The sequence below is a fragment of the Henckelia pumila genome, unplaced genomic scaffold (assembly GCF_033568475.1).
Source record: "Henckelia pumila isolate YLH828 unplaced genomic scaffold, ASM3356847v2 CTG_477:::fragment_3, whole genome shotgun sequence".
NCBI lineage: Eukaryota > Viridiplantae > Streptophyta > Magnoliopsida > Lamiales > Gesneriaceae > Henckelia > Henckelia pumila.
In genome coordinates, this window is record NW_027331842.1 from 45,594 (window position 1) to 63,379 (window position 17,786).

The following is a 17,786-nucleotide window of genomic DNA, read 5'->3' on the forward strand; positions in this document are numbered from 1 at the left end:
AAGATCGGATACGAATCTTGATGACAACGAAGTGATAAGAATCAATTCTTGAGTTAGCACGCTATTTAAATTGAGTTTTGATTTGAAGTTTGAGTCGATATATGCATTATCTTTACTCTATTCTTGAGTTGATATGTTTAGAGTTGATATGAATTTATTTAACGCATTTATATGTCGATTATACTGAGAATGATTTCTCACCGGAGTTTATCCGGCTGTTGCTTTGTTTTGTATGTGTGCATTGCAACAGGAGGGGCAGGAGCTTTGTTGAGACGACATTGATAGCTCGGGAGAGAGATGTAGCAAGTGTGGACTCGGGTTTTAAACTGAATAATGGTAGTTAGATAACATTGAAGCTAACATGAAACTTATGATTTAGAAGCTCACTTTTGAGACTTAGTGTAGCTTATCGTTTCATGTCTTTACGCTATTCGATTGATGTATTGAATGCATGATTTGATACTTGAAACTTTATACATGTTGATATGCATGTTTTAGAATTTATAAATCATGATATGAGTTGATCATGAAGGCATTTGGACTGATGTGCACGGTTTGACAGCAAGATAGTATTGTTGTTATTTTCTGGAAATGGCTCCCGCTCGATCGGGTAAATGTTACCGATCGAGCGAGGCCCTTAAATTTTAAGACAGAAAGTTGAGCATTTTGGGCTCGCTCGATCGGTAGGTTTTGACCGATCGAGCGAGACCAATTTTTGTGCAGACCCGAGAAGTTTGTTTTGTTGCTCCCTCGATCGGCTGATTTTGCCCGATCGAGCGAGGCTCGGAGATTTTAAAAAAAAAAAAATTTCTGCTCTTGATTTATTATTATTTAATTGTTTGATTAATTATTTAATTAATCATTAGCTGCCCTAAAACGAGATTAGCAACCCGAGGTTTCCACACATACTATCCCTGGAAAAATCTTCCATGACTCACGACTTCGCTGTCACGGAAAAATACGCCATATTCACTGATTTGCAGATCCATTTTGACTTGATGGAGATTATGAGAGGAAGATCGCCGGTGATTATTTATTCCCGTAAAGTTCCTCGAGTCGGGATCATGCATAAATATGCAAATGATGATAATGAAATGAGTTGGATTGTTCCTCCGGGATTGAACATTTTTCATGTGGCGAATGCGTGGGAAGAAGACGGCGGAGACGACACGGTGGTGATGGTGGCGTCTTATGCGTTATCAGCTGAGCAGGCGTGGGAAAATCATGATTTGACGCAGTTCAGAATGGAGAAAATTGTGATAAATGTGAAGGATAAGACATTGGAGAGGTATCCATTGTCCACCAAAGTTCTTGAATTCGGAGGTGTTAATCCAGCTTACGCAAAAAAGAAGACAAGGTACGTAACAGTACTATATGCAGATCGATCGGAAAATTAACATGAGCAATAAACTAAAACATAGAAATTAATTAATATTATTTTTTTGTCGCAGATATATTTAAGAATTAATTTTTAATAATAAAAACAGTTTAATATTAAGTTGAATTATGATAAGTATTGCAGAAAATCTTCTAGAGAGTATTTTATATAATTGATTTTTTTTTTTGCCATAAAATATATATCATTGTTCAGAAGATCATTCATTTGATATAACTAGCTAGAGTAAAGATTTATAAACTTAAGATCTAATAAATAAGAAAAAAAATTTATGTACGTGCACATGAATGTCATAAATAGGTTATACAATACCTTTAAAATTATAAAATTATTTCAATTAATTAAGAGATCTTTCTATTAGTTTATTTGACATAATTTTATAATTTCAAAGACAACGTGTAACCGTGTGTGTAATATTCTTTGTATATATAATATATCTCAATAAATTAAATGAAATCTATGCATAAAATATTTGCGATGACATTAATTTTGATCTATCGAAATTTTCGGTGAGTTATATTATGTTGTTATGATCATATCTATATGTAGTTAGAAAAATATTAATTTTTTTGAATTAATTAAAAAAAATTAAAATTTGGGGAAACTTAAAGATGTTTGTGCATCAAGCCAAATTTATTATTATGTATTGGACTGTTTTTTTATAGGTCAACATTAATGTTTTGTAAATTTCACAACCAAATATTTATTCTTTGACATGAAGGATGTGTGTTATGTTCCTGTCAACTGGATTAAATTTTGGTTAATAGTAGATACAAATTTGGACAATTCTCCTCATAACTTGAGCTAACTTTTTTTTTTTTTTTTTGAAGCAAGATCTAACTTTTAATATGTAGTTAGATCCCAATCAATTATCTATAACTATATATATATATATATATATATATATATATATATATATATATACTCTTGTAATCATAAAAAAGAGTAATCACGTTTGACTGAAAACTTATGATCAGTAAAGTGCACATTAATTTTTTTTAATAGAAGGAGCCCCAAAAAAACCTATGAAAATTGTTGAATTTAAACTTAAAAGTTTTTTATATAAAATTTTGAAAGTGATAATTTGCAAATAATTAACATGTGTTGCAGGAAAGTCACATGTGTATATATTTTTATAGAGTTTGAAAAAACAAATGTGCATACTATTAGATACTATTTGGTACATTGAATGAAAATGAGATGATCCACAAAATTTTATTATCCCATGTTTCTTTTATTTTTTTGTTAATCTAATGTCATCTCATGACCCGATATGACATTACATGTGGGCTTGATGAAAAATTTCTTCCAACCCATGGTATTAGTGGAGGATGAGTAGAAATTAGAAAAGACAATATCCATATATCCACATATCTCTCAAGATATCACTCCCTAAATCTGAAGTTGTATCAATTATATTTTATTGAATAATATATTTTAAAAAAACTATTTTTTATATATTTATTTTAATAAGATCAGTATCAACTTAAAAGAAATATGAAGTCTCTGTATATGGATTGAAAAAATTAGAGTGATGCACTTATGTTACTCTTAGGTACATATACTCAGCAATGCTAGATACTCCAGAGTTGTCTGTAAGGTTGGTGAAATTAGATGCATCGATCATAGATTGTGACGATTATATCTTGGCTAGTCAGTTATATGGATCGGCTTGTATCAGAGGCGAACCGATATTCGTGCCAAAGGATCCTAATAATCTTGATGCGGAGGAAGACGATGGTTACTTAATTACTTATGTTCATAATGAGAATACAAATGAGTCGATATTTTTTGTGATGGATGCCAAGTCCCCATCTTTTGAAACTATTGCTGCCGTTAAGCTTCCACTGAGGGTGCCTTCAGGATTCCATGAAATATTTGTGCCTGACAATATACTCAATAAATTAAATATTATCACCTAGCTAGCTAGCTAATGTTGATTAATGTTACGAAACGTTGTGATTTTTGTTGATTATGATATGATTAGCACTGTCTAATTATAGGTATCTCATATGATATATGTTACATTTGGACAGAAGGAGTGAAGGACAGTGCATTTGATTTCAAATATGAATATACAATCCTCTCAAAAAAAATATATGAATATACAAACTATATCTATTTTACTCAATTAAAATGAAATATTTTATTTCTGTCTTCCATGAAATCCATTTATTTCAAACTCTTTAGTTCCAAAATCCTCTACCCCACGAATCTAATCTCACCATCCAAACACAACTTTAACTTATTTTTGTCTTCGAAATGATTTATATATGTTACGAGTAGGCGCCATGAATTTATGAAATAAATCATTTTTGGTTTGTACGAATCTAATTAATCTCACTATCCAGATTCCAAACACAACTTTAACTTATTTTTTATTCGAAATGATTTATATATATGCGATATTTAATCTTTGTATATGTATCTATCATACTTTCGTCCAAAACTCAATTTTCACTAATTTCAACTAGGTGGACTATAAATTAATTAATCTGTAATGCAGTAGTAGATCGATGCTACAAACACATGCATTGGACCAAATTAAATACGTGAGTTCGCTAAGATTTTGATTTTTGTGTAAGATTATGAAATATTCCATGCATCGTGGTTATACTTTTTTTTTAAAAAAATTTATAAAATTATTTCAAATAAATTCACGAAAAGATCTTTTCGCTTAAAGATAATTTTATAATTTCAAGATAACATTACTCTATTCTTTACTTTGTAGGAGAATCGAACTCTTGATATTTGGTCAAGTGCTCACTTACTCCACCAACTAAGACACTCATTTTTCCTTGGGCGAGTTGCACCTATTTTTGCATGTAACTCTTCTAAAGAAAATCCCAATCTTATTTGTGTTTCGAATTATGTGGATTTGAGTCAAAAAATTCTTACTCACATAAAATGCTATTTTCGATATTGAAAATATTATTTTTCACGGTCGTTTTCAGTTTGATTTTACTCAAGGATTTTAGTATAACTTTTAGTTGTTTTCAGTTTGATTTTACTCAAGGATTTTAGTATAACTTTTATAAGTTTGAACAAGGGGGCGAATATATATCCATCCAAAAGGCAGCCAATTAAATAAGACCGAAATAATCGACACTACTCTGTCTACTCTTTTAATTTTTTTAATTTCTACTATCATCAACTAGTAAATTTCTACCAACCTCGACTAGTGGGAATTGAAGAGTCCCACCCTTTGCCGTCGCCCAAGGAATCCAAAACCTAGGATTATGTAAGCTCTAGGAAAATATGGGAAAAGAAGGAAGGAGAAAGAAACAGAAAAGAAATGATGATTTTTTTTGTTTGGAAGTTGGTTATAAAAAAGGAAAGAATAATTTAAATTTATTTGGAAATTTTTTTTTGAGTGTATTTCTTTTTCATTTCCTCTCATTTTTTGGAGAAAAATATCTTGAATTTGAAGCTTTGATTTTTCCACTCATTTATTTTCTTTTCCCTCCCTTTAAAAACTCACTAACAACACTTTTAAAACATTTCCGGGAGCTTTAACATCAGTTTAGTTCATATTCGTGTTGAACAGGACTCCTCCACGCCATGTACGAGAGAAAATCTTATGCTACGAATTGGTAGAATATTTTATTTTACAAAAATAATTTTTTGACACGTGTTTTTTTTCTCAACTTCATCAACATTCAATTTCTCTCTCCACCAAATCTAAGTGACAAAAAATAATTGGAGTAACTCTCAAGGGGTGTCCAAGTTCATCGAGCAGGTGAGTGATTTGCCATTGGTTGGAGTTCGATTCCCCTTTGTCAACACCTTCTTGAACCAGTTGTCTACAAGATTTGCTTAGTACTATTTATTTGACTAGACTAATTTGTAAGTTATTGCGTTAGTCTGAAATTTTATCCAGTGCGTACCGAAAGATATCGATCAAAAATTTTCATGTTATTAAAGAAATGGTGCAACATGTAATGTTAGCACAACCTTAAATGTTTGGTTATTGGATCCAGAACAGGGCTCCAAGTCCTCGAATTACTCGTTGTCAATCTTTAGCTCTCCAGATTCCAAGCTTAAGCATTAATCATGACTTTCGTTTTGGGTTCGCTTACTCCACACATATTGATAAGTATTCATTTTTAAATGTTTATTATTGAAGCAATGCATGTACAAATAGGATTTAACTTACCATTTTGCAAATCTTGTAATCAAGATCAAATTTTGGGAGGAACTTTGGACATCCATGTGGATTTTCTTCAAGATTTTCATCCCACGAAGTCGGAGCAGTAGCGGGATTAACCCCATATGAAATTTGCCGAAATGGTGAAATCAAAGCGTCAAAGCCTAACAAGAATCTCAAGCCAGCTGTTCTTTTTGGTTTTTTTTTTAATTATTATTATTTAAAGTAAATTTTTTATTTTATTTAATTTTTTTTTCGAATGAAACTGTTCAAAGACTTACGCAATCAAAGAAAGAGGTCGTTTATATATGCTGACAAGATGGTACTAACTTGTCTGTCATCATCAACGAACCCGATTATTCTTATCAATATTTTAAAAAGCTTGATTAAGCATCGCTTAATCTCATTTAAGCTTGAATCTTTTCTAAAACGCTTCGCTTCGGCCAAAAGCGATAAAAAAAACGATCAAACATAGGTTGATCATGTCAAGTGTCATTAAATACGCATAAATGTGATTTTTCTAAAAACCAAAATTGATTAATAAAACAAAAATATATTATAAATTAGCGTTTTTACTAGTGAATGATTGTTAGCAATGTTAGAAATATATAATATTGTATGGCCAAGTGTAGCGATAATGTGAATGCAAAACATATTGAGGGATTTTCCAGCTAATGTTTTAAATTAGATCAATTAATTTAGTTTATGTTCGATGACATAAGATATTGTTGAAGTATGCTTCTATCAGATTGAATGGGTATAGAGAAGAGATCGGATCGAATAGTACAGATCAGATGAGCTCGGTGATCAGATGAGTTCATGGCCAGATCAATTACTGGGGTCAGATCGAAGTGATGGTCAGACGAGTCTTCGGATGAGTTCATGCAGATAGATTGCTCGAGTATTGTGACTTGGTTAAGAAGTCAGATGAAGTGTCCGAAAAAGCTATACGCTTGCAGGCAGATCGAAATACGAGGGCAGATCAGATTGATGAATGAAGGCTTATCGGGCTGGACCAGGTTGACTTTATATTTGGGTCGTAAGTTACTGTTGACCTAAAGCTCAAGATGAAAGTCGGTGTAATTTTCTATATAAGCAGATGGAAGCTGACCGTAACGAGAAGAACATAAAATCTAAATTCTTCAGAATATATTGAGAGAGAAGAAGAAGAAGAGATTTCGGAGGAGAAAACTAAGCGTAGATTGTGACGGGAAGATTCAAGTATCAATAGCTTGAATCGTGTCTGTATCTAGCTTGATAGTTTGTCTGAGTCCATCTTTGTAATAAGCTCTGTTCTTGAGCTTGGGTTGTTTCTGTTGGTGATTAATAAAAGTGTTGTGTTGCTCTCCCGTGGACGTAGGCAAATCTTTGCCGAACCACATAAATACTTGCGTTGTTTATTGCTTTCGCGTGAGTGTGTGAGTTTGATCTGTGTGCATTGGTTTTATCTGTTCTGGGATTGTGTTGTTATTCTTGTGTATTCGTTTGCCTGGTGAATTCTCGATAACCAAATTTCGGATTGATTCCTAACAAGTGGCGCCGTCTGTGAAAAACTAAGCAAAGATGGTGTGATCAATGAAGTTTGATATCGAGAAGTTCACGGGCAAGAACGATTTCTCGCTCTTGAGGATTAAGATGCGTGCAATCCTGATACAACAAGGATTGGTGGAGGCTCTTAAGAATAAGGAGGATATGTCCGATGAGATAAAGAACAAGGATGAATTGCTCGAGAAAGCACACAGTGCAATTATTCTCTGTCTGGGAGATAGACCTCTTCGGGAGGTGGCCAGAAAAGAATCTGCAGCGGCGGTGTGGCTTAAACTCGAAAATTTATACATGACGAAATCCCTGGCTAATCGTCTGTACATGAAACAAAGATTGTATTCCTTTGTAATCAAGGATGAGAAGAACCTTGAAGACCAGATCGAAGAATTCACCAAGATATTGGATGACTTGGAGACTATTGAAGTAAAGCTTGAGGATGAAGATCGGGCTTTGATACTTTTGACTGCTCTTCCAAAAGCATATGAAAATTTCAGAGATTCTTTGCTATATGGAAGAGAACAGACAATAACCTTGGAGGAAGTTATGTCTGCTATTCAATCCAAGGAACTTCAGAGAAAATCAAACACAAACACTGAATCACATGGAGAAGGTCTTACGGCGAGGGGTAGAAGTGATAAGAGGACATCCAGTGGGAAATACAGGCCAAAGTCCAGATCGAAGAGTCAAGGAAGATACCAGAACAGAAACTTGGGTAATATGAAGTGCTATGCCTGTCAGAAGGTTGGACATCTGCGAAGAGATTGCCCGGAAAGGAAAGGAAAGCAACATGAAAAATCCAAGGATGATGGTACTCTGGCCGTAGCTACAGATGGATATGACTCAGCAGAAGTATTGGTGGTTTCTAAAGGTGATCAGAACCACGAATGGATATTGGATTCAGGATACTCCTTTCACATGTGTCCTATAAGATCTTGGTTTGAAAAATTGGAGGAATCGGATCAGGGCATGGTACTGTTGGGGAATAATCAATCATGCAGAATAAAGGGCTCTAGAAATATCAGAATAAGGATGCATGATGGGATCGACAGAGTACTCACCAAGGTGAGGTATGTGCCCGAGTTGAAGAGAAACTTGATATTATTGGGAACACTTGATGCTCAGGGATATTCATTCAAATCAGAAGCAGTCAGTATCTCAGTGTCTAAAGGATCTCTGGTAGTTATGAAGGCTGTCAAGAGAAACCTCATGTATGTACTACAAGGTGAAACGATTATTGGAAGTACAACAAGTATTCAGGAACAGCAAGACAAAACCAAGCTATGACATCTGAGGCTTGGACATGTAAGTGAGAATGGATTACATGAGCTGTCTAAACAGGGTCTGTTAGGTGGAGATAAGATCGAATCACTTGAGCTGTGTGATAGTTGTGCTCTTGGGAAATCAAAAAGAGTATCGTTTGGTCAAGGAAGTCACACAACTGAGCAACCATTGGCCTACATTCATTCAGATCTATGGGGTCCTTCTCGGACAGAAACTCATGGTGGAGGCAGATAATTCATGTCTTTGATAGATGATTACTCAAGGAGAGTATGGATATTCATTTTAAAGACTAAGGATGAAGCATATGACAAGTTTAGAGAATGGCTGCTGGTAGTTGAGAACAAGAGTGATCGAAGAGTTAAACACCTGAGAACAGATAATGGGCTGGAATACTTATCAGATAAGTTTGTCAAGCTATGCAAGGAGAAAGGCATTACCAGACATAGAACAGTGGCAGGAACGCCACAACAAAATGGCCTGGCAGAGAGAATGAACAGAACTCTTCTGGAAAGGGTCAGATGTATGTTGATCAATGCTTCTCTTCCTAAGTCCTTCTGGGGAGAAGCATTATCTGCTGCGTGCTATTTGGTCAATAGGTGTCCATCCAGTGCGATTGGTTTCAAGACACCAATGGAAAAGTGGAGTGGAACACCTGCAGACTACTCAAACTTGAGGGTATTCGGATGTCTTGCATATACTCATTTGAAACAGGACAAGTTGGAAGCAAGGGCAGTCAGATGTATATTCATTGGATATCCGGATGGTGTGAAGGGTTATAAGGTTTGGAACCTAGAATCAAGAGGTCCAAAGTGCTTCAACACCAGGGATGTGAAGTTTGATGAATCCAAACTTGGGTATAAAATGAATACAGATGGAAAGGACAAACAGATCAGTGTGAATGATAAACTACCAATTGAGGTGGAGTCTTCTGTGCTAGATAAAGGGTCAGAAGAGATGCAAGATGAGATTGTGACAGCAAGAGATCAAACAGAGGATTTGAGCACTTACAATCTTGCAAGGGACAGAACCAGAAGGGAGATCAGAGCTCCTAAGAGGTTTGGTGAAGCTGATCTGGCTTGGTATGCACTTACAGTAGCTGAGGAGGTGGAGCATTCAGAGCCAAATACTTATGATGAAGCTATGGCGAGTAAACAGAAAAACAAGTGGATTGAAGCTATGAATGAAGAGATGAACTCACTTGAGAAGAATCAAACCTGGAAGTTAGTAGACAGACCGAAGCATCAGAAGACATTGGGATGCAAGTGGATCTATAAACAGAAGGAAGGAAATCCTGGTACAAATCAGATCAAGTATAAAGCAAGATTGGTTGCAAAGGGTTTTGGTCAAGTAGAAGGGATAGATTTTAATGAGGTCTATTCTCCAGTGGTCAAACATTGTTCCATCCAGATTATGTTAGCACTGGTGAACCAGCTCAACTTGGAGCTTAAGCAGATGGATGTGAAAACTGCGTTTCTATACGGTGACCTAGAAGAAACCATTTACATGGAACAACCAAAGGGCTTCATACATCAGAAACCCAGAACAAAGTCTGCTTATTGAGAAAATCATTGTATGGGCTGAAGCAGAGTTCGAGGCAGTGGAACAAAAGGTTTGATGAGTTCATGACTGGTATTGGTTCTGTGAGAAGCCAATATAACAGATGTGTCTATCTGAAGAAGGATGAAAGACAGGTTATCTTGTACCTACTGATTTACGTTGATGATATATTAATTGCAAGTAAAAGTAGGACAGATATATCATTCTTGAAACAACAGCTCAACACAGAGTTTGAGATGAAAGATCTGGGTGAAGCGAAGAGAATTCTGGGCATGGATATAGTGAGAAACAGAATAAGACAGGAGATTCATCTGAGTCAGAAGAACTACTTGAAGAAGGTTGTTCTGAGGTATAACATGAATCAAGCAAAATCTGTCTTGACCCCTCTGGGACAGCATTTGAAGCTATCTGCGAGTCAATCACCTGAAAGTGAGGAAGACAAGATGAATATGGCTGGTATTCCATATGCTAGTGGAGTGGGGAGTCTCATATATGGAATGGTGTGTAGTAGGCCTGATCTGGCATATGCAATCAGTGTAGTGTCAAGATTTATGGCTAATCCGGGAACATATCATTGGGAAGCACTTAAGTGGATTCTCCGATATCTCATAAACACAACTGGGTTGGGGTTGAAGTTTGAAAAATAGCAAGATGGGATTGATCCGATAGTTGGATATGTGGATTCATATTTTGCTGGGAACTTAGACACGAGAAAGTCGTTGACTGGATATGTGTCCACCTTTTATGGCACAACGATCACCTGGAAGTCAAATCTATAGTCAGTGGTTGCTCTTTAAGACCACTGAGGCAGAATTCATAGCTGTTACTGAAGCCATAAAAGAAGGATTGTGGTTAAAAGGGATGATAGCGGAGTTGAGTGTAAAAAAAGATCAAGTTGTAGTACACTGTGACAACCAAAGTGCAATACACTTGACGAAACACCAAGTCTATCATGAACGATCGAAACACATAGATGTGAAGATGCATTTCGTGAGAGATGTAATTGAAAAAGGAGATGTGATCCTTGTGAAGATAGCATCAGAAGAAAACCCTGTAGATGCTATGACTAAATCATTGTCGTATGCTAAGTTCAAGAAATGTTTGGACTTAGTTAATGCGGTAATTAGAAATTAGCCAAGAGGTCTAGGATGGAGAGCAGCATTCAACCTGAAAGAATCAAGGTGGAGATTGTTGAAGTATGCTTCTATCAGATTAAATGGATATAGAGAAGAGATCGGATCGAATAGTACAGATCAGATGAGCTCGGTGATCAGATGAGTTCATGGCCAGATCAATTACTGGGATCAGATCGAAGTGATGGTCAAATGAGTCTTTGGATGATTTCATGCAGATAGATTGCTCGAGTATTGTGACTTGGTTAAGAAGTCAGATGAAGTGTCCGAGAAAGATATACGCTTGCAGGCAGATCGATGCAGATCGAAATACGAGGGCAGATCAGACTGATGAATGAAGGCTTATCGGGCTGGACCAGGTTGACTTTATATTTGGGTCGTAAGTTACTGTTGACCTAAAGCCCAAGATGAAAGTCGGTGTAATTCTCTATATAAGCAGATGGAAGCTGGCCGCAACGAGAAGAACAGAAAATCTAAATTCTTTAGAATATATTGAGAGAGAAGAAGAAGAGATTTCGGAGGAGAAAACTAAGCGTAGATTGTGACGGGAAGATTCAAGTATCAATAGCTTGAATCGTGTCTGTATCTATCTTGATAGATTGTCTGAGTCCATCTCTGTAATAAGCTCTGTTCTTGAGCTTGGGTTGTTTCTGTTGGTGATTAATAAAAGTGTTGTGTTGCTCTCCCGTTGACGTAGGCAAATCTTTGCCGAACCACGTAAATACTTGCGTTGTTTATTGCTTTCACGTGAGTGTGTGAGTTTGATCTGTGTGCGTTGGTTTTATCTGTTCTGGGATTGTGTTGTTGTTCTTGTGTGTTCGTTTGCCTGGTGAATTCTCGATAACCAAATTTCGGATTGATTCCTAACAGATATAAAATGAATGATGAAATAAATTGAATTAGTATATCACAAAGAATTAATACATTACACTTGATTTGTTTGAGATGACTAAAATTATATTTTAAATTAAAAACGTTTTTTACGCTTAGGCTTGCAGTAATCGCGCTTAAACTCAAAAAGTTTGAAACTTGACTCCTACGCTTCGACACAATTCACGTTTTTTTCTAACATTGATTCTTTACAGAATCAATTAATATGTAAGAGATAAGGTCCGTTGAATTGCCTTTACGTTTTTTTGGGCAGTGCATGCCCCCGAAGGGTAGCGCATAGACCCGAGCCAAAGAAAGATGGGGCTGAAATGTTGTAAAACGTGAATAGTGTTTTTATCAAGTTCATTACCTATTTAATTGTTAAAATCAAGACAAAAATGAGTTGGCTTAAGATTTAGACTTTATTCAACCTACCAAACAAGGCAATAAATTAGGACGAGTCATATATATATTATATAGTCACTTCTTTACTTTACTCCGATATTTACATCCACATATATTTTATCTTTGATCTGGGGCCATATGTTTGCTCTTAACTAATTTATCGTTACAAGAAAATAAGTTATATACAAGATAAAAACCTAAATACAAATTTTATAGAGAAAATTAATTAAATATGAGTATATCTTTAAAAAAAAACATAAAACCACATTATGTACGTTAGGTAATAGTACGTATGAATGAAACAGATATAAAAGTTCTCTAATATATATATATATATTGAAATTAATTAAAAAATTAAATTAAATTTGAATTTAAAAAACAAAAGGCACAACAAATTAAAAATATATTTGGAATATTAAACAAAGAGTAAAATTTAATTTAGTATACGAACTTTTGGTTAAATGTCAAATTGGTACACGAACTTTTGTTAATGGCTTAATTGGTACATGTCCACCGGATTCTGGTCAATTTTCGATGACATTTATGTAGAATGTCCAATTTGCCCTTTATATTACAAAAAATGCATATTTTATTTTTATTTTAATTAGATATATTTGTATATTATATTTTATACGTAAAAATTGATTTGATTAAAATTTTTATTTGTACATAATATTTATTATATTAGATTGATTATATATTTCAACGAGAAAGATTAGATAAATTCTGATTTTTGTATACATAATTTTTCGATAATATTTTGAAAAAAATATTAAATAAATAGTGATTGTGATAAAATATTCTTTAATATTTTAACTATGTAAAAATTTATTGAATATATATTTTAATAAAAATATTACGTAAGTTTTATTAAAAATTAATTTAATTTTCAAATCATATTTATAATAAAAATTCATCGAAACACCAATTAAACTTCGCTATACGTGTCATATTTTTTAATCAACAAATAAAAAATTGAATTGCGTTAGTCCGAGGGTTTACTCAGTGCGCACCAAAAGTTAGCGGTTGCGGGTTTCCACGTCATAAAAATTGAAATTTTATTTAATCACAACAATTTTATAAGAGAACATGACAAATAAAAAATTGAAAGTCGTTCTCGGTTTTTATTATGGACAAAAATGATGAAGCTGGTTTTGAAACTAAAATAATATTAATGTTTTAATTAATTTGTATCATCAAAAGACTATTATACTTTTTTATTCATCATAATTTGGACAAAATCATGTGTGCATGTACCAATTAAGCCATTAACAAAAGTTCGTGTACCAATTTGACATTCAACTAATAGTTCATGTACCAAATTAATTTTTACTCTTAAAAAAATCACTAAAGATAGTTATTATTAGGCTCTTTCTTTTTATTAATAGTATAGATATTTTCTAATTAAATAATTATATGACACGCAATAATTTATTGTTTCCCGACATGCCACTTTCTCGTATTACGTACCATTGCTGTAATGAGAGAAACGTACCCCAAATAATGTGCAAATTCAAATTATTAATAAAAAGAAATAAAGATCATTCCAACGCGCGAAATAATTATATAATCAATATTTTACATGAAATTTGAACATATTTCATGCCAAAAACCACGAGTACCAAAAAAAAAAAAACCACAAGTACAAAACGACAGATATGTAATGTGTGGCCATCAACCTTCATGGGACCACTTTGCAAAATCTTCAAAATTTTGCTATAAATAAGTAACGCAGCCAGCATAAGAAACTATATATAGAACAAAATTATGGACGTCCTTCTTTCTTCTTTAATCTCCGTTCTTCCAAAATCAATGCAGGCTGTATCTTCTGCTATCAAAATTCAGCCCCAAGAGGTTATAATAAAACACCCCAATATTTCTCAAAGTCCTGAAAAGTTCAAGAACTCATCGATCCCAAAACATGCAGTACTGATCAAAAAACATAAACCACTCGAAATCATCTTCAAGTCGTTGGATGATTTGATATCCAATTTCCTCGATTTACCACTTTATCCTATCATAGACCCGACCCATGTCTTGTCGCGTTACTTCGCCCCCGCGGACGAGCTTCCTCCCACTGCATGCCAAGTTGTGGAGGGCTCCCTTCCGACTTGTCTGAACGGATCATACATCCGCAATGGCCCGAACCCTCAGTTCGTCCCTAGCGGACCTTACCATGTCTACGACGGCGACAGGATGCTTCATTTGATCAAAATCTCGCAAGGAGAAGCGACTTTTTGTAGTCGATATGTCCAGACGTATAAATACATGGTCGAACGTGACATGGGATACCCTATTTTTCCTAGCGTTTTCGCCTCGTTCAATGGCATCGGTGCCTCCGTGGCGCGATGTGTAGTAGCTCTAGCTCGAGGTTTAGCTGGGGAGTTCAATCCTCTGGTGCATGGATTGGGAGCTGCAAACACGAGCGTGGCTATGTTCGGTGGCTGTCTCTTCGCTCTTGCTGAGTCCGATCTTCCATATGAGATAAAAGTAACATCAAACGGAGATATTTTCACCATTGGCTGACATTATTTTGATCATGATAATACTAGCAAGAGCCTCAGAATGACTGCTCATCCGAAAGTCGATCCAAAAACAGGAGAAACATTTGCTTTCTCGTACGACATCAACCGGCCCTTCTTGACATTTTTCAGGATCGATCCCGACGGGAGAAAACATGCAAATGTACCCATCTTTTCCTTGGAAAGGTCTTCCACGACTCACGACTTTGTTGTCACGAAAAACTACGCAATATTCCCTGATTTGCATATCTAGTTTGACTTGATGGAGATTATGAAAGGAAGGTCGCCTGTGTTTATTGACCCAAGTAAAATTCCCTGAGTCGAGATCATGCATAAATATGCAAAGGACGATAGTGAAATGAGTTGGATTGTTGCTTCGGGATTGAACATTTTGCATGTGGCGAATGCGTGGGAAGAAGACGGCGGAGACACGGTGGTGATGGTGGCGTCTTATGCGTTATCAGCTGAGCAGGCGTGGGAAAATCATGATTTGACCCAGTTCATAATGGAGAAAATTGTGATAAATGTGAAGAATAAGACATTGGAGAGGTATCCATTTTCCACCAAAGCTCTTGAATTTGGAGGTGTTAATCCAGCTTACGCAGGAAAGAAGACAAGGTACGTACGTAAAACATGAGTATATACGTAATATATATAAATTAATTAAACCAGTGGTGCATACGTAAATATTCACCATACTTGTTCACCGTAAAAATATATATATATATAGGAATTTTCGGCTGTCCAACAATTCCTACTTATCTCATTTTTTTTTCATATTTCGCATAACTAAAACACGGTACCAGGTTTTAGTTGTCGAGGACGAGTTGTGCATCATTGGTTGGGCAGCTGAAAATTTCTATATATATATATATATATATATATATATATATATCACAATAAAGTTTAAAAAAAATTAAATTTTTTTTTCTCCATGCGCGCTCGTAAATTACCCAAGACCACCTCGGATTGACCTGCCCTTTTGTTATAATTTTTTCGCCTTCTTCTAAGTTGCCCCTCAAAATTTTTGCTACTTATATTATACTTTTATTAATTTTCTTTGGATTAAACAAAGATTGACGCAGTACTTATCTTATGTGTAGGTATGTATACTCAGCAATGTTAGAAACTCCGGAGATGCCAGTAGGATTGGCAAAATTAGATGTATCGATCACGGATTGTGACGATAATATCGTGGCTAGTCGGTTATATGGACCGGGTTGTATCGGAGGCGAACCGATATTCGTGCCAAGGGATCCTAATAATTTTAATGCGGAGAAAGATGATGGTTCCTTAATTACTTATGTTCATAACGAAAATACAAATGAGTCGATATTTTTGGTGATGGATGCCAAGTCTCCATCTCTTGAAACTATTGTTGCCGTTAAGCTTCCACGGAGGGTGCCTTCAGGATTCCATCGAATAATTGTGCCTCGTCAATAAACTCCAAACAAAAATTTCACCTTGTAGATATAGTGAGATGAATTCTGATATATTTGATGACTGGATGATAGCTTGGTAAAAATTATTGTTAGCTGAAATCTAATTATTATAATCTATGCAAGAATCATTTCATATTTGATTTGATCAAATGCGAATTTTGCTCGCTACGATTGTTGTATCGATGTTTTGGATATTTTTCTTTCTTGATTATATTCCAATGGCAGGAAGATCGGAGCAAGTTGAAGAATCTCAGTTGGACAAATTGTAAAATGGATGTATTATGTGTTTTTGATGTATCCCAGTAAACACGTAACATTACAAAGACACGAAGATTTCTTTTGAATATGCACTTATAAAATACTTTTATAAAAGTGTTCTTTTAAAATTTTTTATAAAATATGAATGAATATTTACTCCTTAAAATCTTTTCTAACTTAAAAGGATTAATTAAGATCCAGAGCCGGCCCTAGGGGAGGGCTACCAGAGACCTTGCCCAAGGCCCAAATTAAGGCCCAAAATTTATATATATATATATATATTCCAAAAAAATAAAATAAAATAAGCCCAAATATAAGTCCATTGTATCATATCTTAAGTCTTAGTATCTTTCCAATATTTATCATTCTCAAAGTTCTTTGCGTGAAACAGAATCGAAGAGTCAGAAACCCTTTATCCTTAACCCTTCACTCTTCTTCGATGTAGCAATTTGTTAAAAAAAAACCTTCACTCTTCAATCTCTTACGGCCTATTCTCAGCATTCAACAATATCAATTTGTGAATATTGAAGAGAACAGTATATATGTAATTATTGTCCTTTAATTGCTTTGATAAGTATTAAAATTTTCAAAATAATACTTTGATCAAATTCTTAAAACTTGCAACGTTTAGAAAGACGAAGTTTATGTTATTAGATCTTAAACAAGTGGATTTCGAATTCTTCATATTATAGGCATCCAACGGTCCAGCCACTCCCATCGAATCCAGGTTTTATTGTTCTTTGGTCATTGCTAAGTTGTTGTTTTTTTTTAAATTTTACTGTTGTTTTTTTTCCTTGATTGTCATTTTTTTTGTAATCATTAGCTAAGCGTTATTTTATCAGAATGAAACAACTATCTTGACATCAAAAAAGAAAAAAAAGAAGAAGAAAGAAGAAAAAATATCCGAAAGTCAAGAGGTTCACTAAATAAATACTTTAGGAAAGAACAACATGCACAACTAAAAGTTTGTTGAATATTTTAACTAATGAATCTGGTTCAAATGAAGATTTTGTTGAAAAAAAGAATGATGAGAATGTGTTACTTTAAATGAGTTACTTCGATGTTTTTTTTTTGTCGGTACATATATTCTATGATCGATGATGTAAAATTTATTTCAAAAGAAGCGGTGCTCGGGGTGAAAGATAAATTATTGATTGGAAGATAAGGACATGATTCATGGTTTCGCCCAGGTCCTTTGGACAACAAGGACCGGATCTGTTAAGATCTTTT

The 17,786-nt window shown here is 34.6% G+C and overlaps 1 protein-coding gene and 1 pseudogene across 1 annotated transcript; both read left to right on the forward strand.

Moving 5' to 3' along the window:
• Positions 1-929: 929 nt before the first annotated feature.
• Positions 930-3,318, forward strand: LOC140872871 (probable carotenoid cleavage dioxygenase 4, chloroplastic). The gene is made up of 2 exons (XM_073275787.1): positions 930-1,357; positions 2,952-3,318. The coding sequence occupies exons 1-2, from the start codon at positions 930-932 to the stop codon at positions 3,316-3,318; spliced, it is 795 nt and encodes a 264-aa protein (XP_073131888.1).
• A 5,912-nt stretch (positions 3,319-9,230) lies between these two features.
• Positions 9,231-16,299, forward strand: LOC140872872 (probable carotenoid cleavage dioxygenase 4, chloroplastic; annotated as a pseudogene).
• The last annotated feature ends 1,487 nt before the right edge of the window (positions 16,300-17,786 follow it).

Bases quoted from the DNA above. Each gene is read 5' to 3' on its own strand.
- LOC140872871 (XM_073275787.1), top strand. From the start codon at position 930: ATGACTCACGACTTCGCTGTCACGGAAAAATACGCCATATTCACTGAT. The intron at 1,358-2,951 runs GTACGTAACAGT...TGTTACTCTTAG, and splicing joins TACGCAAAAAAGAAGACAAG to GTACATATACTCAGCAATGC.